This window comes from Cervus elaphus, chromosome 17 (assembly GCF_910594005.1).
Source record: "Cervus elaphus chromosome 17, mCerEla1.1, whole genome shotgun sequence".
Classification (NCBI taxonomy): domain Eukaryota; kingdom Metazoa; phylum Chordata; class Mammalia; order Artiodactyla; family Cervidae; genus Cervus; species Cervus elaphus.
In genome coordinates, this window is record NC_057831.1 from 42,553,228 (window position 1) to 42,569,772 (window position 16,545).

At 37.0% G+C, this 16,545-nt stretch overlaps 1 protein-coding gene across 1 annotated transcript in view; it reads left to right on the forward strand.

The window, feature by feature from the left end:
- Positions 1 to 16,545, forward strand: part of LOC122673388 (cytosolic beta-glucosidase-like) — a 121,224-nt gene that overhangs the window by 32,321 nt on the left and 72,358 nt on the right. The window contains 1 exon segment of the mRNA XM_043871126.1: positions 13,694 to 13,921. Coding sequence (XP_043727061.1) covers positions 13,694 to 13,921 — 228 coding nt within the window.

The following is a 16,545-nucleotide window of genomic DNA, read 5'->3' on the forward strand; positions in this document are numbered from 1 at the left end:
AAGAGAAAAGATACTTTTAATGACTCTATGCTATGTGTTATTTGTCCAGGGTGTATGCTGAGGAGGGTGTGGTCGTGGTGGAGAGTTACTGGAGAAGAGGTTGTAAAGTAACATCATTTGGGGGTTTTGAAGGAAAAGTATATATACACACACACATTCACACTCTTAGCGTTTACTTGACATGATTGCCTTTGTGCAGAAACTGAGGCCTATAGATCTGTGCCCTCACAAAGGGCATTGTCATGGTGAAAGTGAAAGTGACATGATACTGTTTATAATGATAAACAGCTTGGTCAGCTTCTAAACCAGGAAGCTGAAGACCCCATAGGCCCAAGCATGCAGGTCCAGACACTGAATCTTCATCACAGGCAAGTTTACAAATATTATGAGTTAGAGTGCTTCCTACATGTGCACTCTGGCATCAAGAGATGGTCACAGAAAGAAGAAAAGAAAGCAACTGGTCACTTTTTGTGTACATTTTTAGTTAGTATTTTTGGTTTCTCTGGTGGCCCAGTGGTAAAGAATCTGCCTGCAATGCAGGAGACCCAGGATTGATTCCTGGGTCAGGAAGAACCTCTGGAGAAGGGAGTAGTTACCTACTCTAGTATTCTTGCCTGGAAAATTCCATGGGCAGAGGAAACTGGAGGGCTACAGTCCATGGGGTTGCAAAGAGTTAGACTCTATCACTTTGTCAGACTAACACTTTCACTTTTTATTCCCCCACTATTGCATTGAGCCTAGAAGAGGAGAAAACTAACACTCACTGGATACATACTGTCTGCCACATGCCCTGCTAAACATGTTTGCTTTCGCTCAGTTGACTTTGTGAGAACCCTACAAAGTGGATATTATCCTTTAATTTTTACATACAGAGAAGTCAAGTAATAGGTAGAGATGGAACTGAAACTCTTTCATGCCAGCTTTAGAATCTGTGCTCTTTCCATAATCCTTTGCAGCCTTAGAAGTTTTTGATGTTTAGTTTTTGTAGGTAATATCAATATTTTACATTTTTATGGGATTCTCTTCTATGTCCTCATATGGTAAGAATTTCAGAAACATTGTTATTTTCTTCCAAATTACTAAAAAAAACACAGGAGTTTATAATTTCTTGCCAAAAACATTGCAGTAAACTGCTAACTGGTTTATGGGCTTCTGGTGCCTTCTGTCTTCAGTTCACCCTGGCAATTCCACAGAATTATGCATTTGCTTTTCCCTTGTCAGAGCCACTGTCATAACTTCTACTCATCTTTCAACACCTGCCTTAAAAATGTTTTCTCATGGGCAAGTCTATCTGCCTCCCAGTGGTGGAGTAACTCTTGAGTGCTTGCTTCTTGGTTCTCCTTTAGTGTTTTTCCATGATTTTAATGCAGTGCTTACCTTAACATAGTCTAAGACTTTACCTGTCTGATATCACTCAGACTGTGAGGTCCTCAAAGGAAAGTGGATATTGCAATTATTATTTGAGAAATTACAGAGGTGGAATGAAACATGAATTCATAAAAAAAGACTTCCTTTTGCACAGGACTCACATAAGTTGATTTTAATAAGGATAGGACTGGGGTATCATGTTTGATAGTCACAGTTATTAGTTAAATGATCTTGTAAAGTTATTCAATCTTTATACATTTATTCTTATTAGTAATCATAGTACACCTAAGGGTTATTGTGAGGGTTAGAATACATTGGTTGATGTAAGTTGCTGGTATAGGAGAGAGACAGAGAGCTAATGTTCAGTAAATGGCCTTTACTATGAAAAATAAAATGTATTACAAACTTTAAAAACAATAGATAAAACATTTATAATTTACATATAGAATAAAAATAAAAATAGCTCTATACTCACCATGTTTCTAGGACCCCTTCCCAGTACCGTCTCCTTATCTCTTTTCCCAAAGATACCTGCTAAGATGAATTTTGCATTTGTTCATTTCCTGCTTTTCTTTATGATTTTAGCACGTGGCACTATATAGCTAAACCATTTCTTACTTAACTTTACATATTTTGGACATTATATAAATAGAAATAACATTGTGTGTATTTTCTTTTTTTACAATTCGCTTCTTCCTTCTCAGTGTTATATTTGGGAAATTTATGCATGAGGGTCCGTACAGAATTAGTTCATTTGTTTTTACTCCTGTGTAGTCTTTCATTGTATGACTATTCTGTGGTTTATTTTATTCCTTCATTGATTTATTATCCTGACAAAGGAAATTTAGGCTGTTTCCAGTGAGAGTTTTTATTTTTGCAATCATGATTATATATGTGTCCAGGTCTATGTTTGTAGAAACAGGGTATATTATGGTATGTGAATTATGGGGTTTTGATATATATACTTATTCAGCTTTGCTAGATATTTCCTTATTGTTCTCCTACCAGCAGTGTTTAAACATTCCTGCTTTGCAACAATTTTTCTGATGCTTGATATTATCCAGCTTTTAAATTTGTGCCAACTGTGTGGCTGTAGAATGGTATCTCATTGTGATTTTTATTTGCATTTCCCTATTTTTTTAAAATGATCTCCTATGTGTTTTTAAATGTTTACTAGCACTGTTTCTCCTTCTGTGAATGAACTATTCACGTATTTTGTCCATTTTTTGTAGTCTTGTTGGTCTTTTGTTAATAATTGAAATATCCAAAAACAAATGTGGATTTGTCTATGTTTTGCAATTTTTTGCCCACTTTTTTGCAGTCTATGCTCTATCAGTTTTTGCTACATGTATTTTGAATCTGTTATTATGTAAATAGATATTTACAGTTATAAATCCTCTGGATAGATTGGCCCCCTTTTATATAGGAAAATGTCTTTCCTTATACTTGCTAATGTTCTTGCTCTGAAATCTACAGAGTTATTCATATAGCTACTCTGGTTTTCTTTGATTAGTGTTAACATGGTACCTCTTTTCCATTATGTCACTTTTAAGCTTCTTTATCTTTATATTTAAAAAGGGTTTCTTTTAGGTACTATATAGCTGAGTCTGGTGTTTTTACCATTCTGATAATCTCTGCCGTTCAACTGGGTCATTTAGACTCATTTACATTTAATGATATTGATATAGTTAGGTTTAAATCTACCATTGTGCTATTTGTTTTCTCTTTGTTCCATCTGTCTTTATTCTCTTTCCCCTCTTTTTCTTTTTCAGATTAATTATTTTAAAAATAATTCTATTATATATTCTTTTGGCTTATTAGCTATAAGTCTTATATTAATTTATTAGCTGTAACTCTTACTTTTTCTTCATTAAGGCTTTTTCTCTAAATACCACTTAAGCTAGATATCAATGTTTTGATTTTTTTGTTACTTAGTTTTTAATATTTTCTGGTGACCACTATTATGCCTTCATTACTCCCAAACTATTCAGATGTTCCTTTTCAGATTTCTGAAAGAATGAACTAATATACTGTAGTTCAATCATTCTAACATGATTGATCAGGGATTTCCATCTGTATTTCTCCAATCCTTTGGAATTTATGGTCACTTTATTTATGAACCAATTTGTGCTCAACTTTCGTAATGTTTCTGTCTGCATGAAAAGAATGTATATTTTTAAAATTGAAGCATTTATTATCATGCAATGTCAAATATATCAATCAGATCAAGCTTGTTAATACCTGCTCTCCTTACTTTCTCTTGTTTCAATTGCTGAGAGAGGTTTTAGTGTCAAAGTTATTCTAGGCACATAAAATGAGTTGAGGAATTTTTTCTTATTTTTTTTGAATAATTCCTATGTGTGGAGATTTTTGGTTTTATTTTTTAAATGTTTGATAAAACTTGGGTAATTAAAATCTTTCATTATGGAGGTGGATTTGTCAACTTTACATTTCAGTTGTATCAATTTTTGCTTCACATATTTTGAAACTAGATTCTTAGATGCATGCAACAGTGTTGTCACTATGTGGTGACCCATGTTATCTCAAGTAATGCTGTTTTTCCCTCCTTGAAATCCTTTGGTTTTGTTTTTTTAGGGGAAGGAGGAATCTCTCCCTCTATATTTTGACTTTCTATTTTTAACATGGTCTTAGGTGTATTGGTAAACAGTGCATCCCAGGATTTAAAAAAAAAAAAAAATACAGTCTGTCGGTCTTTGTCTTTTATCTGGGGAATTTAGTCCATTGACATATTGTTATAAGTGATCATTTATATCTTGTCATGCCACTTAACTTTATGCTTTTTTCCCTTATCACTTCTATGTATTTTAAAAAATTGTTTTCTTGCCCCCCCTTTTAAATTTATTTAGTTTTTCCTATTTAGCATGATGATTAAGAGCATGGGCTCTGGAATTCATCTCTCAGCTTTAGTACAAACTGAAATGGGCAAGTTAATTAACCTCTTCATTTCTCAGTTTCCTTTCCTGAAAATGAGGCTAATAATGGCAGTTACTTAATAATATTGTTGTGAAGAGTTAATATATATAAACTGATTAGAGTAGAGCCTGGCACAGACTTGCAATAGATGTGTTGGACTCATCTTTAAAACTATAAATTACATTTTTTCCTAAAGTGCTTAGCTTAGAAATTTTAATTTGAATACAAAATACAACGAAGTAAAATGTTAAGGTCCCCTTCTAAATAGTATAAAAACCTGAGAACACTTTAACTCTGATTTCTTACCTTGTTGCTTTCATATATATATATGTATATATGTGTGTATATATGTAGATATATGTATATACATATATGTATATACTATGTATATGTATATGTATATACATATATGTATGGTGGTGGTTTAGTCGCTAAGTTGTGTCCGACTCTTGCAACCCCATGGACGGCCAGGCTCCTCTGTCCATGGGGTTTTCCAGGCAAGAATACTAGAGTGGGTTGCCATTTCCTTCTCCAATACATATCTATACATAGATATATTTATAGTTTTTGGTCCAGGATTTTAATTCTATCTAGTTAGTCTTTTTAATTCTCATAAAAGAGACATTTTGTTATTGTTCTGCATGTTAACAGCTTGTTTAGATTATCCACATAATCTATATTTAATATATCCATATTTAATAGTATATTTGCAATGCCATTTTTCTTATGTTTAATAGTACTTAAATTCATTTTCAAGCTAATCAAAGTTAATAAAATAAAATAATTTAAAGAGTCAAAACAAAACTGTTTTAGAAACTATCAACTCCCTGTTCTCTTCCATGTACTTCTTTAGAGGAAACCTCTTTTAATTCTGTTGGTTAATCCTTTTGGCATTGACTTCTGTGTCTTAAATGGCATGCTTATATTCCTAGGTTTTGAGTTTTTTGCCTGTTGTAGGTGTAATCTATTGAATTCTCCCTGTGAAAGATGATTTACCCATTTGTCCACCTTCTCTCCCTCTCCCTTCTCAATTTCACCACCCCTCCTCCCCACCAACCCCCACCACACACAATTCCAGTACTGTGGAGAATGGGAATCATTGCTGAGCTGGTACAAAGTTTCACTTCGGCACAATAAAGGGAGTTCTGGAGATGGATGTTAATGATTACACAACGATGTGCATGCACTCTGTGTCACTGAACTGTACTCCTTAAACATAGTTAGGGTGGCAAGCTTTATATTATGTGTATTTGACCCCAGTTAAAAATATTGTCAGAGAGTATATGGAAATGTTTACAGATTAAATGAAAAAGCATGGGTGGGATAGATATGAAACAAGATTTGCAAAAGGTGGGAAACTGTGAAGCCCCATGTACATGCGTGGGACTTTGATGTACAATTCTGCCTACTTTTGTGCATGTTGGCAATTCAGTAGGAAATATTTTAAAATTTGAGGAATATCAAAGTAAATATTCTAGTAGATTAATACTCTTAAAGAAGTATTTCCTATGAAGTATAGCCTATGACATGCGCAAATTGTCCAGTTACTCCTGGAATTTGCTGCACAGCTACATCATTCTGGAGATTTATCCTGCTGAATTTTTCATTTCCTGGATCCTAGATCTTTCTCTTTCTTGGTTAACATCATTGTTTTGGAGAAATTTATCCTCCAGTAATATCCAATGAGAGAGAAAATTTTTCCAATATCCTGTGAGAGCTTATATGTCTGCTAAAATCTTTCTCCATTCTCACTCTTAATTAATGGAGAGATGAGTTGTGGTTACATATGTGCTCATGTGCAGTCACTCAACTGAGGAGTAATTTCTCTCCCACAGGCCAGTTGTTTTGTTGTCTCTTTCTTAGGCAGAACTTGTTTCTTGTTTATTCTGGCCAAGTGTGTGGAGTCTTTGCATCACCAGACTTGTGTGAACATCTTATCATCAGTTTCCCATCTTTGGTGAGCTTTAGAATTGTTTTACTCCCTTGTCCCACAGGCCATTAAAATGGAAGCTCACAACATCTGGCCTTCTCAGATGCTCTGAAGACAAAATCCTGCATCACTACTCATTTATGCTTCAGAATTTCTCTTACTTTGATTTTGTGTTGCCTAACATCTTGCAAGATGGATGGCACATTTAACAATACAATGCCAAATTTTCCATATTCTATCAGGCACTTGTTGTTTGAAGGAGAGCTCAATATGTAATCTGCCTGGAAACAGTAGTCTTGTTCCTCATAAAGAATGGTCAGAACTTTTAAAGAGTAGGCATAATCACATCTTGAGAAAATGCCTGATGAAGAAATGAATTATTAATATCATTCATTCAGGAAAATTTACTTTCAAGTACTAGTGAGTGGGCTTCCCAGGTGGTTCAGTGGTAAAGAATCCACCTGCCAATGCAGGAGATGTGACTTTGATCCTTGGGTCGGGAAGGTCCCCTGGAGTAGAAAATGGCAACCCACTCTAATATTCTTGCCTGGAAAATTCCATGGACACAGGAACCTAGTGAGCTATGGTCCATGGGGTAACAAAGAGTTGGACATGACTGAGTGACATATGAATACTGGCTACTATATATATATATTTTTTTCTTTTTAATTTATTTTTTAATTGAAGGATATTTGCTTTACAGAATTTTGTTGTTTTCTGTCAAACCTCAGCATGAATCAGCCATAGGTATACATATATCCCCTCCTGTTTGAATCTTCCTCCCATTTCCCTCCCCATCCCACCCCTCTAGATTGATACAGTGCCCCTGTTTGAGTTTCCTGAGCCATACAGCAAATTCCTGTTGGTGATCTATTTTACATATGGTAATGTAAGTTTCCATGTTACTCTTTCCATACATCTCACCCTCTCCTCTCCTCTCCCCATGTCCATAAGTCTGTTCTCTATGTCTGTTTCTCCATTGCAGTCCTGTAAAGAAATTCTTCAGTACCATTTTTCTAGATTCTGTGTATATGCATTAGAATACAATGCTTATCTTTCTATTTCTAACTCCCTTCACTCTGTATAATAGGTTCTAGGTTCATCCACCTCATCAGAACTACTCAAATGCATTCCTTTTTATGGCTGAGTAATATTTCATTGTGTACATGTACCACAACTTCTTTATCGATTCATCTGTCTATGGACATCTAGGTTGCTTCCATGTTCTGGCTATTGTAAATAGTGCTGCAGTGAACAATTGGACACGTGTATCTTTTTTAGTTTTGGTTTCCCCAAGGGTATATGCCTAGGAGTGGGATTGTTGGGTCATATGGTGGTTTTATTCCTAGTTTTTTACGGAGTCTCCACACCGTCTTCCAAGGGGCTGTATCAGTTTACATTCCCACCAACAGTGCAAGAGTGTTCCCTTTTCTCCACACCCTCTCCAGCATTTATTGTTTATAGACTTTTTGATGATGGCCATTCTGACTGGTGTGAGGTGATATCTCATTGTAGTTTTGATTTGCATTTCTTTAATAATGAGCGATGTTGAGCATCTTTTAATGTGTATTGTTAGCCATCTGTGTGTCTTTGTTGGAGAAATGTCCGTTTAGGTCTTTTTCCCAATTTTTGATTGAGTTGTTAGTTTTTCTGACATTGAGTTGTATGAGCTGCTTGTATATTTTGGAAATTAATCCTTTGTCAGTTGTTTCATTTGCTATTATTTTCTCCCATTTTGATGGTTGTCTTTTCCCCTTGCTTGTAGTTTCCTTTGCTGTGCAAAAAGCTTTTAAGTTTAATCAGGCCCCATTTGTCTACTTCAGTTTTTATTTCCATTACTCTTTGGAGGTGGGTCATAGAGGATCTTGCTTTGATTTATGTCATTGAGTGTTCTGCATATGTTTTCCTCTAAGAGTTTTATAGTTTCTGGTCTTACATTTAGTAATCCATTTTGAGTTTATCTTTGTGTATGATGTTAGGAAGTGTTCTAATTTCATTCTTTTACATATAGTTGTCCAGTTTCCCCAGCACCATTTATTGAAGAGGCTGCCTTTCCCCCATTGTATATTTTGCTTCCTTTGTCAAAAATAAGGTACCCATAGGTGCATGGGTTTATTTCTGGGCTTTCTATCTTGTTCCATTGGTCTATAGTTCTGTTTTTGTGCCAGTACCATACTGTCTTGATGACTGTAGTATACTCTGAAGTCAGGAAGGTTGATTCCTCCAGCTCCTTTCTTCTTTCTCAAGACTGCTTTGGCTATTTGGGGTCTTTTGTGTTTCCATATGAATTGTGAATTTTTTTGTTCGAGTTCTGTGAAAAATGCCGTTGGTAATCTGATAGGGATCACATTGAATCTGTAGATTGCATTTGGTAGTATAGTCATTTTCACAGTATTGATTCTTCCTACCCAGGAACATGGAATATCTCTTCATCTGTTTATGTTGTCTTTGATTTCTTTCATCAGTGTCTTATAATTTTCTGTGTACAGTTCTTTTGTCTCCTTAGGTAAGCTTATTCCTAGATATTTAATTCTTTTTGTTGCAATGATGAATGGAAAGTGAAAGAAAGTGAAGTCGCTCAGTCATGTCTGACTCTTTGTGACTGCAAGGACTGTAGCCTACCAGGCTCCTCCGTCCATGGAATTTTCTAGGCAAGAGTACTGGAGTGGGTTGCCATTTTCTTCACCAGGGGATCTTCTGGATCCGGGGATTGAACCTGGGTCTCCCGCATTGCAGGCAGATGCATGGTGAATGGAATTGATTCCTTAATTTCTCTTTATGATTTTTCATTGTTAGTATACTATATATATTTTCAAAAGGCCACTATATATATTTTCTTTTATCAAAATTTCAACTATAATGGTTAATTTTTGATTCATGTGCTGGTTCTCATAGAAACAATGTTGCTTATACATGTTTCATCTAATATACACCTAGAATAAACTACTCCACATAAGTGAATTTTCTTGCTGACATTGGTGTATTGAAATTGTCAAACTTATTGTAAGCACTTAAGAAGGACTGTCTTCCAAAATGCATGTCAAGTTATTCATTTCTAATGCTTCATATATTGAGTAGCTGGGCATAAGTTGACTCATCAGTCAGGCTTTATTACTAAGAGCAGTGTGGTCCAGTGGAAGGACTTGAACTTCAGTATCAGACAAATCTGGAAACACATCTTGGGTTCTGTGCATGCCAAGTTGCTTCAGTCATGTCTGACTCTTTGCAACCCTGTGGCCTGTAGCCTGCCAGGCTCCTCTGTCTATGGGATTCTCCAGGCGAGAATACTGGAGTGGATTGTCATGCCCTCCTCTAGGAGATCTTCCCAACCTAAGGATCAAACCTGCATTTCCTGTGGCTACTGCGTTGCAGGTGGATTCTTTATCGCTGAGCCACCAGAGAAGTCCCCATATCTTGGTTCTACTACTTAATGAAAAGTGTTGTCTTAGGTAAGTACTTATTGGTGATATGTGAGGCCAGCTTGTACTGGCTCACCAGTGCCCACTGTTAAATTTTCATTAATTTTACAAGCTGATTCTTTTTAATTTAATTAATTAAATTAAATTAAATTAAATTTATTTGGCTGCATGAGGTCTTAGTTACAGCGCATAGGATTTTTGTTGTGGCATGTAGGATCTTTTGTTGCAGCATATGGGTTCTTTACTGCAGTGTTTGGGCTTTTCTTCGGTGGCTCTGGGCCTCTAGAATACACAGGCTAAGCAGTTGCAGTGCTCAGGTTTAGTTGCCCTGCGGCATGTGGAATCTTATTTCCCTGACCAAGGATTGAACCCATGTCCCTTACGTTGAAAGGTGGATTCTTAACCACTGGACAACCAGGAAAATCCCTTATGAGCTGATTCTTAAATATATAGCCAGTATTAAAGATTCAATTACATAAACATAAATAAATAATTTATATTAAAAACAAAGATAATAAATATTCAAATCCTTATCTCCTAATTATTTTAACACATTTTATTATTAGCTATGCCCTTGAGGCTACTTGTACCTGTATAGAAGAAATACTGTCTAATGATATGTCATTGTTCATCTTGCAACTCTGCCTTCAGTGCTATCCTATGGGGGTGAAATTGGTCATGTGTAATTATTTACACCACAGAAATTGGCAAGTGCTACAAGTCAGCATTTGGTTTACTGTTTTGTTGGTTCCCTGGACTCAAGAAAGTGACAGATAAAATATAAATAATGCAGAGTAAATGAATGTGTCATATGCCTATAACTGTTACATTGTGAGTAGGACAAAAAAAATATTCTTCCAGTGTTTGAAAACTATTACCAGTTTAGCAAGAAAATTGCTCACGTCACTGATAAACAAGTGAAATTCTGATGTATTATTGTTTTCCTTTCACTGTACCCATTAATTTAAGCAGATACCAGTCAACAGTCACATGAGAACTACTCACATTTGTCAGGTTGTATATTGTAGATTGGCTCCCCATATAAGAGTCTGGCAAAAATCTAAACAAGTATTCTATGAGAATCAATTGACTATAAGGAATATACAGTAAAGAGCATTGCATATTGTTATTTGGAAATTGTGTATTATACGTCCTTTATCCCAATATACCTCTATACCAATATAATTTATAATAAATATGTATACATAATGGTATATACATTTTTTAATATACAACCAGTTGTTAATATTTACCAGCACACAACTGCCTAAATTCTCTGAGATTAAGCTTCTTCATTTATTGTAAATCAATTATTCAAACTATGAATACCATGCTTGACTGAAGTTGTATTTTAGTATTCATACCTATTTCATTCTAAAATTGAATATCAGTATTCTTTTTCTTTTTCCCTCTAAACCCCATGTATAGAAATAACTTGAGAGCCATTGGGATGTATAAAACTTTTTGCCTCTATATGATATGGCTCCAAAGTATAATAATTTGTTATATTCATAATTTCTTTGTATAGATCTTTAATACCCTGCCTTGATATCAACTGTCATTTTTGCTATTGTCAGAGCTCCTTCTTTTAGCAGTCTTCCTGTGTCCCCACGGTTCTCTCCTATAAATTATAGCTCATGTTGTCTTTTTGTTGGTCTGGAGACTATGTCTAATCCTATCAGAATTGTGCACAAAATATGAGAAAGTTAGTGCTAAATGTAGACCTAAAAAACTTTCCTATAATTGTTTTAGTCTCTTTACTCTAGCTGTGACTTCCTTTCTTGCGTGAAAGTCATTTTGAACTATTTTAGGTATATAAAAATGGTTGTGGATAATGTAATCAACAGCCTGTTAGATACCTGTTAGCCAGCTTAAGGAGTGAAACATAAGAGATGCCAAGGGCCCTCAGGCTCCTGCTTGTTTCCATTTCCCTCCCTTTTCTACCCAAAGGCAGCCACCAGCTTGAGCTGATCATCTCCAGGCATGCTGTTGTGTGTTTACCTCATATGTATATGTTCACGAAATCCATCTTTGGTTTTATATATTTTGTATAAAACATGATGCAGTACTGTATATAATCTTTTAAAAATTAATAACCTTTATGTTTTAGAGCAATTTTAGAGTGACAGAAAAATTGAGCACAAAGTACAGAATTCTCATGTATCCCATTCCCCCAATTTCCCCTACCTGGCATTATTGTGGGTCGTTGGTTCCAAATGATGGGTGAATATTGATATATTATTATTCAATGAAGTTCACAGTGTGTGGGTTTTGACAAATGTATAATGTCATGTATCCACTATTATAGTATCATGCAGAATATAGTCCACCCTTGAACAACATGGGGTTAGGGGAACAGACCCACTGCCCAGAGGAAAAGGCAGGTACAATTTTCGTAGTTTCACTGCCATAAAAATCTCCTGTGCTGCATGTATTCATTCCTGTATATGTATTTCAAATCTTGATTTTTTTCTTTAGCTTAACATTATAGTTTTGAGGGTGTCTTAGCCCATTTGGACTGTTCTAACAAAAGACCGTGAACTAGGGGGTTTGTAAGCAACGAACGTTTATTCCTCACGGTTCTGGATGCTGTAAGTTGGGGTGAGGGTGCCAGCATGGCCAGGTGAAGACCCTCTTCCTCATCACAGGCTTCTTGTATCCTCACGGGGCAGAAGGAGGTAGGGAGCGCTGTGGGGCCTCCTTTTAGAAGCAGCAATCTCATTCACGAACGCTCCACTCTCCTGACTTAAGCTCCTCCCCAAATCATCACATTGGGTGTTAGGATTTCCACCTCTGAATTTGGGGGGACACAAACAGTCAGAGCAGAGCAGAGGGTTGTCTATGCTCTGATTCATTCACTGTAACAACTTATTTGTGTTTCCTCTCTGTGAATATACCTAAAGTTAATTATCTGTTCTGTTGGTAGGACATAGGTTGTTTCCAGGATTTTGCTGTGACAGAAAACCCTTCCTCAATAATCTCATATAATCTTTTTGTGAAAATATATGAGCATACTTTCAGGGTATGCCCTTAGAAGTGGAATTAAAGAGTCATGAGATTTTAAAAAATCAATCGTTTGTACCGTAAAATGGATTCTAACTTCCATTTTAGACAAAATTTCTGTGTGAACAGATATTTCAAATCTAATGTAATTTTTGCTTTCTGTCCCTCTAATGTGTGATGTTCTCTCTTACCTCTGGGCTTATTCTGTTCCTAGCTCCTCTTTTTTTTCTATTTTCTCTCACTCCTACCTCCTAGCATTTCACTTTGATGAGTCAACATCTCCTCTAGATTTCAGTCTAGGAGTGTCTTCTCCAAGAATTTTCTGACTCTTGCCCACATCTGGATAAACACCTCTCCCTGGCTTTCTTGCAGGAACCATTACGTTGGCTGTTTTATAATTTCATGTAATTGACAAGGACAAGAATTGCAGCGGAGTTCACCCTGGTATCCACTAAGCTTAGCTTGGAGCCTGATACAGAGCATGTGTTGAATTAAGGGAGGTGTGAATGAATGAATGTAGGATACTTTTATCATCTCAACAATGGCAGGAACTAACACCCTTCCCACAATAGCTGACTGGACCATCTCAGGCTCCAGGGCTAGATGACAGGAAGATAGGATTCAGGTGTCAAGGGTCAAAGATAGAGTCCCAAGACTGCTTTATGCACAATGAGGACAAGGTGTGTCTGTCAGGGCCAGGAGAGATGTTCACAAGAAGGAGATGTTTTCAATTCAGACGCTCATAAACTGAGCCCTGCCTCTGTCTACCAGCTGGGAGATCTTCAGATAATGAACCGTGAAAGCCTGCTATGCTGCGGCATTATGCAATAATTTTTCATTTGCCACCAGTCAGCTTCAGGGATCAAGGACAGCTGAACACATAACCCACTCATGCATGTTATTTTAAAGGCATATTTTAAAGTTATCAATATGGTACATTGAGTTAATGAGGGATGTTCTTTTGGTGACAAATATTTACATTCCACATATGCCTCTTGATGTCAAGAGTGTAACGGTTTCATTTTCTTCTTTTTCTCAGGAGGCTGGGATGCAGATGGAAAAGGCCCTTGTGTCTGGGACACATTCACCCATCAGGGAGGAGAGAGAGTTTTCAAGAACCAGACTGGCGATGTAGCTTGTGGCAGCTACACTCTGTGGGAGGAAGATTTGAAATGTATCAAACAGCTTGGATTGACTCATTACCGCTTCTCTCTTTCCTGGTCACGTCTGTTACCTGATGGGACGACAGGTTTCATCAACCAGTAAGGCAAGTGTTTCTTAAAAATAGAAGGTTGCAGCTTTAATTCAAGGTTATTGCTGCAGTCTGGCATAATTAATCCAGGATGCTATTCTTCAGCGTAGCTTTGAGATTGCAAGTTTTTAGAGTGATTATAGGATAAATTTTTTGAAATGGGTTTCCATTAGCTTTTCCAGTATTATTCTGGTTTCCCTCAACTGGAGATCTTTGTTTGGAGGGGTGGAAATAGATGGGCAGGAAGTGGGTTGGAATAAGTGTTTTACTTATGTAAAATGTTACTTGAGTATTGACCTGAAGGTGAATTTCCAAAGGTTGTGTATAATCTATTTTCAGTTGTGTTATGCTGTGATAAGTCAGGAAAAGCCCTGCAGAACTTGAGAAGATTCCGAGCATTTCAACTGGAGCTGAATTAGTGGAGTTAATTAGCTATCACAGAGGTTGGCCCCAGAGGGCCTGGAGTCTGTTCACTTTGGATTAAGTGCCAGAGATTTCACTTACTATCTTTGTGAGCATCTCGTGGACCTCGCTTGGTGCCTCAGTTTCCCCATGAGGAGAAAGGGATACTGTAATAGCTCCTACTTCCAAGTGTTGTTGGAAGAGTAAATGAAACAGTCTTTTAAAGTGCTTTACACAGTAGTTGGTATAGCAGAAAAGCATTCAATAAGTGTTAGTTATTATTTGTCTTATGCCTTGTAATGAAAAAGACTATTGCCCTATTTGAAAGCCTATTATTTATGAAGCATTTTGCATACATTTTCTCTAAACCCCACAAATCAACGAGGAAGCTATAAGTACCACATTTTACAGAGTTGCATGTTCAAATCCAGATATTTTGTTAACTTTGTATTTTTGGGTGGGTCTGGAATTTAGGCCTAAGGGTTTGGCTAACTCCTTCCACACAACGGGAGTTGGCAAACTATGACCTGAGACCCAAACTTGACCTGATCCCATTTATAAATAAAGTTTTATTTGTAGTACAACTGTACCCCTTCATTATGTGTAGTCTGTGGTTGCTTTCCCACTACTATGGTAGCTTTGAATAGTTGGAGCAAAGACTGTACAGCCTGCAAAGCCGGAAATGTTTACCACATGGTCCTTTATAGAAAAAAAGTTTTGTAACCCCTGCATGACAATGAAATGACTTCTTCATAAAGAACTTGTATTGCTCCTTTGTTCTGGATAAGATTTCCCACGACTCCTAGGGTTGGGGTGGGGTGAGGCAAGGAGGTGCTTAATGTGCAGGATTTGGGAGGAATGTTCTCTCAGCATCTCACAACTGCCAGGCTGCCTCACCACACTTGCACTTCAAAGAGACAGCACTGAAGCAGAGGTTCTTGATTAGGTTATCTGCTTTCCTGGATACAACAGCAACAACAAATGTAGTGAGAAAAGTCTGTGATAACAGCTTCTAGGTGGACCTGTGTACTTGCTTTCTGTGTAGTGGTGGGGGGAAACCTCTGCGTTGTGAAATGGAAGCCCAGCTTACGGATGCACCACGCCATGGCTTTCAAGTCACTTCCCCCAGATAAGGAACATACAAGTTTAGCAGGCCCATGACTGGATTCTAAAGACATTAGGCCCTGTTTTTAACTGCTCTTGGTTAAAGGTCTCCTTTCTTGGCATCAGCGGCCAGTTTTATTTTTTGACTTTGAACAGGAGGTAATTTGTTGCTCAGTTTAAAAATTAACTTGTAATCTCCCACCGTCTTAATCTATCATCTGTACCCCCTCTTTTGTTTGCCACCCTCATAACCTTCAAGGATTAAAAGCTAAGAGTAATCTTTGAGTCTTCTTTTTTCTTTTCTTCTTATATCTAACTAGTTGCCAAATCCGATCCATTCTTATGCCTCTTTAACTTCTTCCCCCTGCCCGCTCCAGTCATCTTCTCTCTCCCTGCCCTGGTTTAGATGTTTATCATCCTCATCAAGGGCTTTTTGATATGCCCTTGATGGATATACCTACTCTCACTCTCTTTCTTTGTCCTTTAATCCTTCGTGCAAAATGCCACCACAGCAATTTTCTGAAAGCTTGGCCCAAGACATGCTGGCTTGCATCATCTCCTGCTAAAACAAAGCAACATAAAAGTTTTTTAGTCATCTAAACTCCTTCATATATCATTTCAGGTTTTACCTGACTTAGTCTTGACTCACCTCTGAGGCATTCCAGTTTGAAATTCCCCCATGCATATGGTCTATGCAATTCCTCCACACAATGCCCTAAGCACATAACCCACTACTTATTAAACATTCTATGTAATTTTCCACTTTTGAAGAAAAACTTTTAAGTTCTTCCTCCTGCCTGGAATGGCTTTTTTAAAAAAAATTCCCAACTATATCTGTGAAATGTTTTGTATACGTTTAAGGTCTAGCACAGGTGGTTCAGATGATAAAGAATCTGCCTGCAGTATGGGAGACCTGGGTTCGATCCCTGAGTAGGGAAGATCCCCTGGAGGCAGGCATGACAGCCCACTCCAATATTCTTGCCTGGAGAATCCCCATGGACAGAGGAGTCTGGTGGGCTACAGTCCATGGAGTTACAAAGAGTCAGACATGACTAAAGGACTAGGCACAGCCCACAGTGCAAGGTCTAGCACAAACGTGTTCTCTTCTTTAGAGTCCCTATTTCAGGACAAAA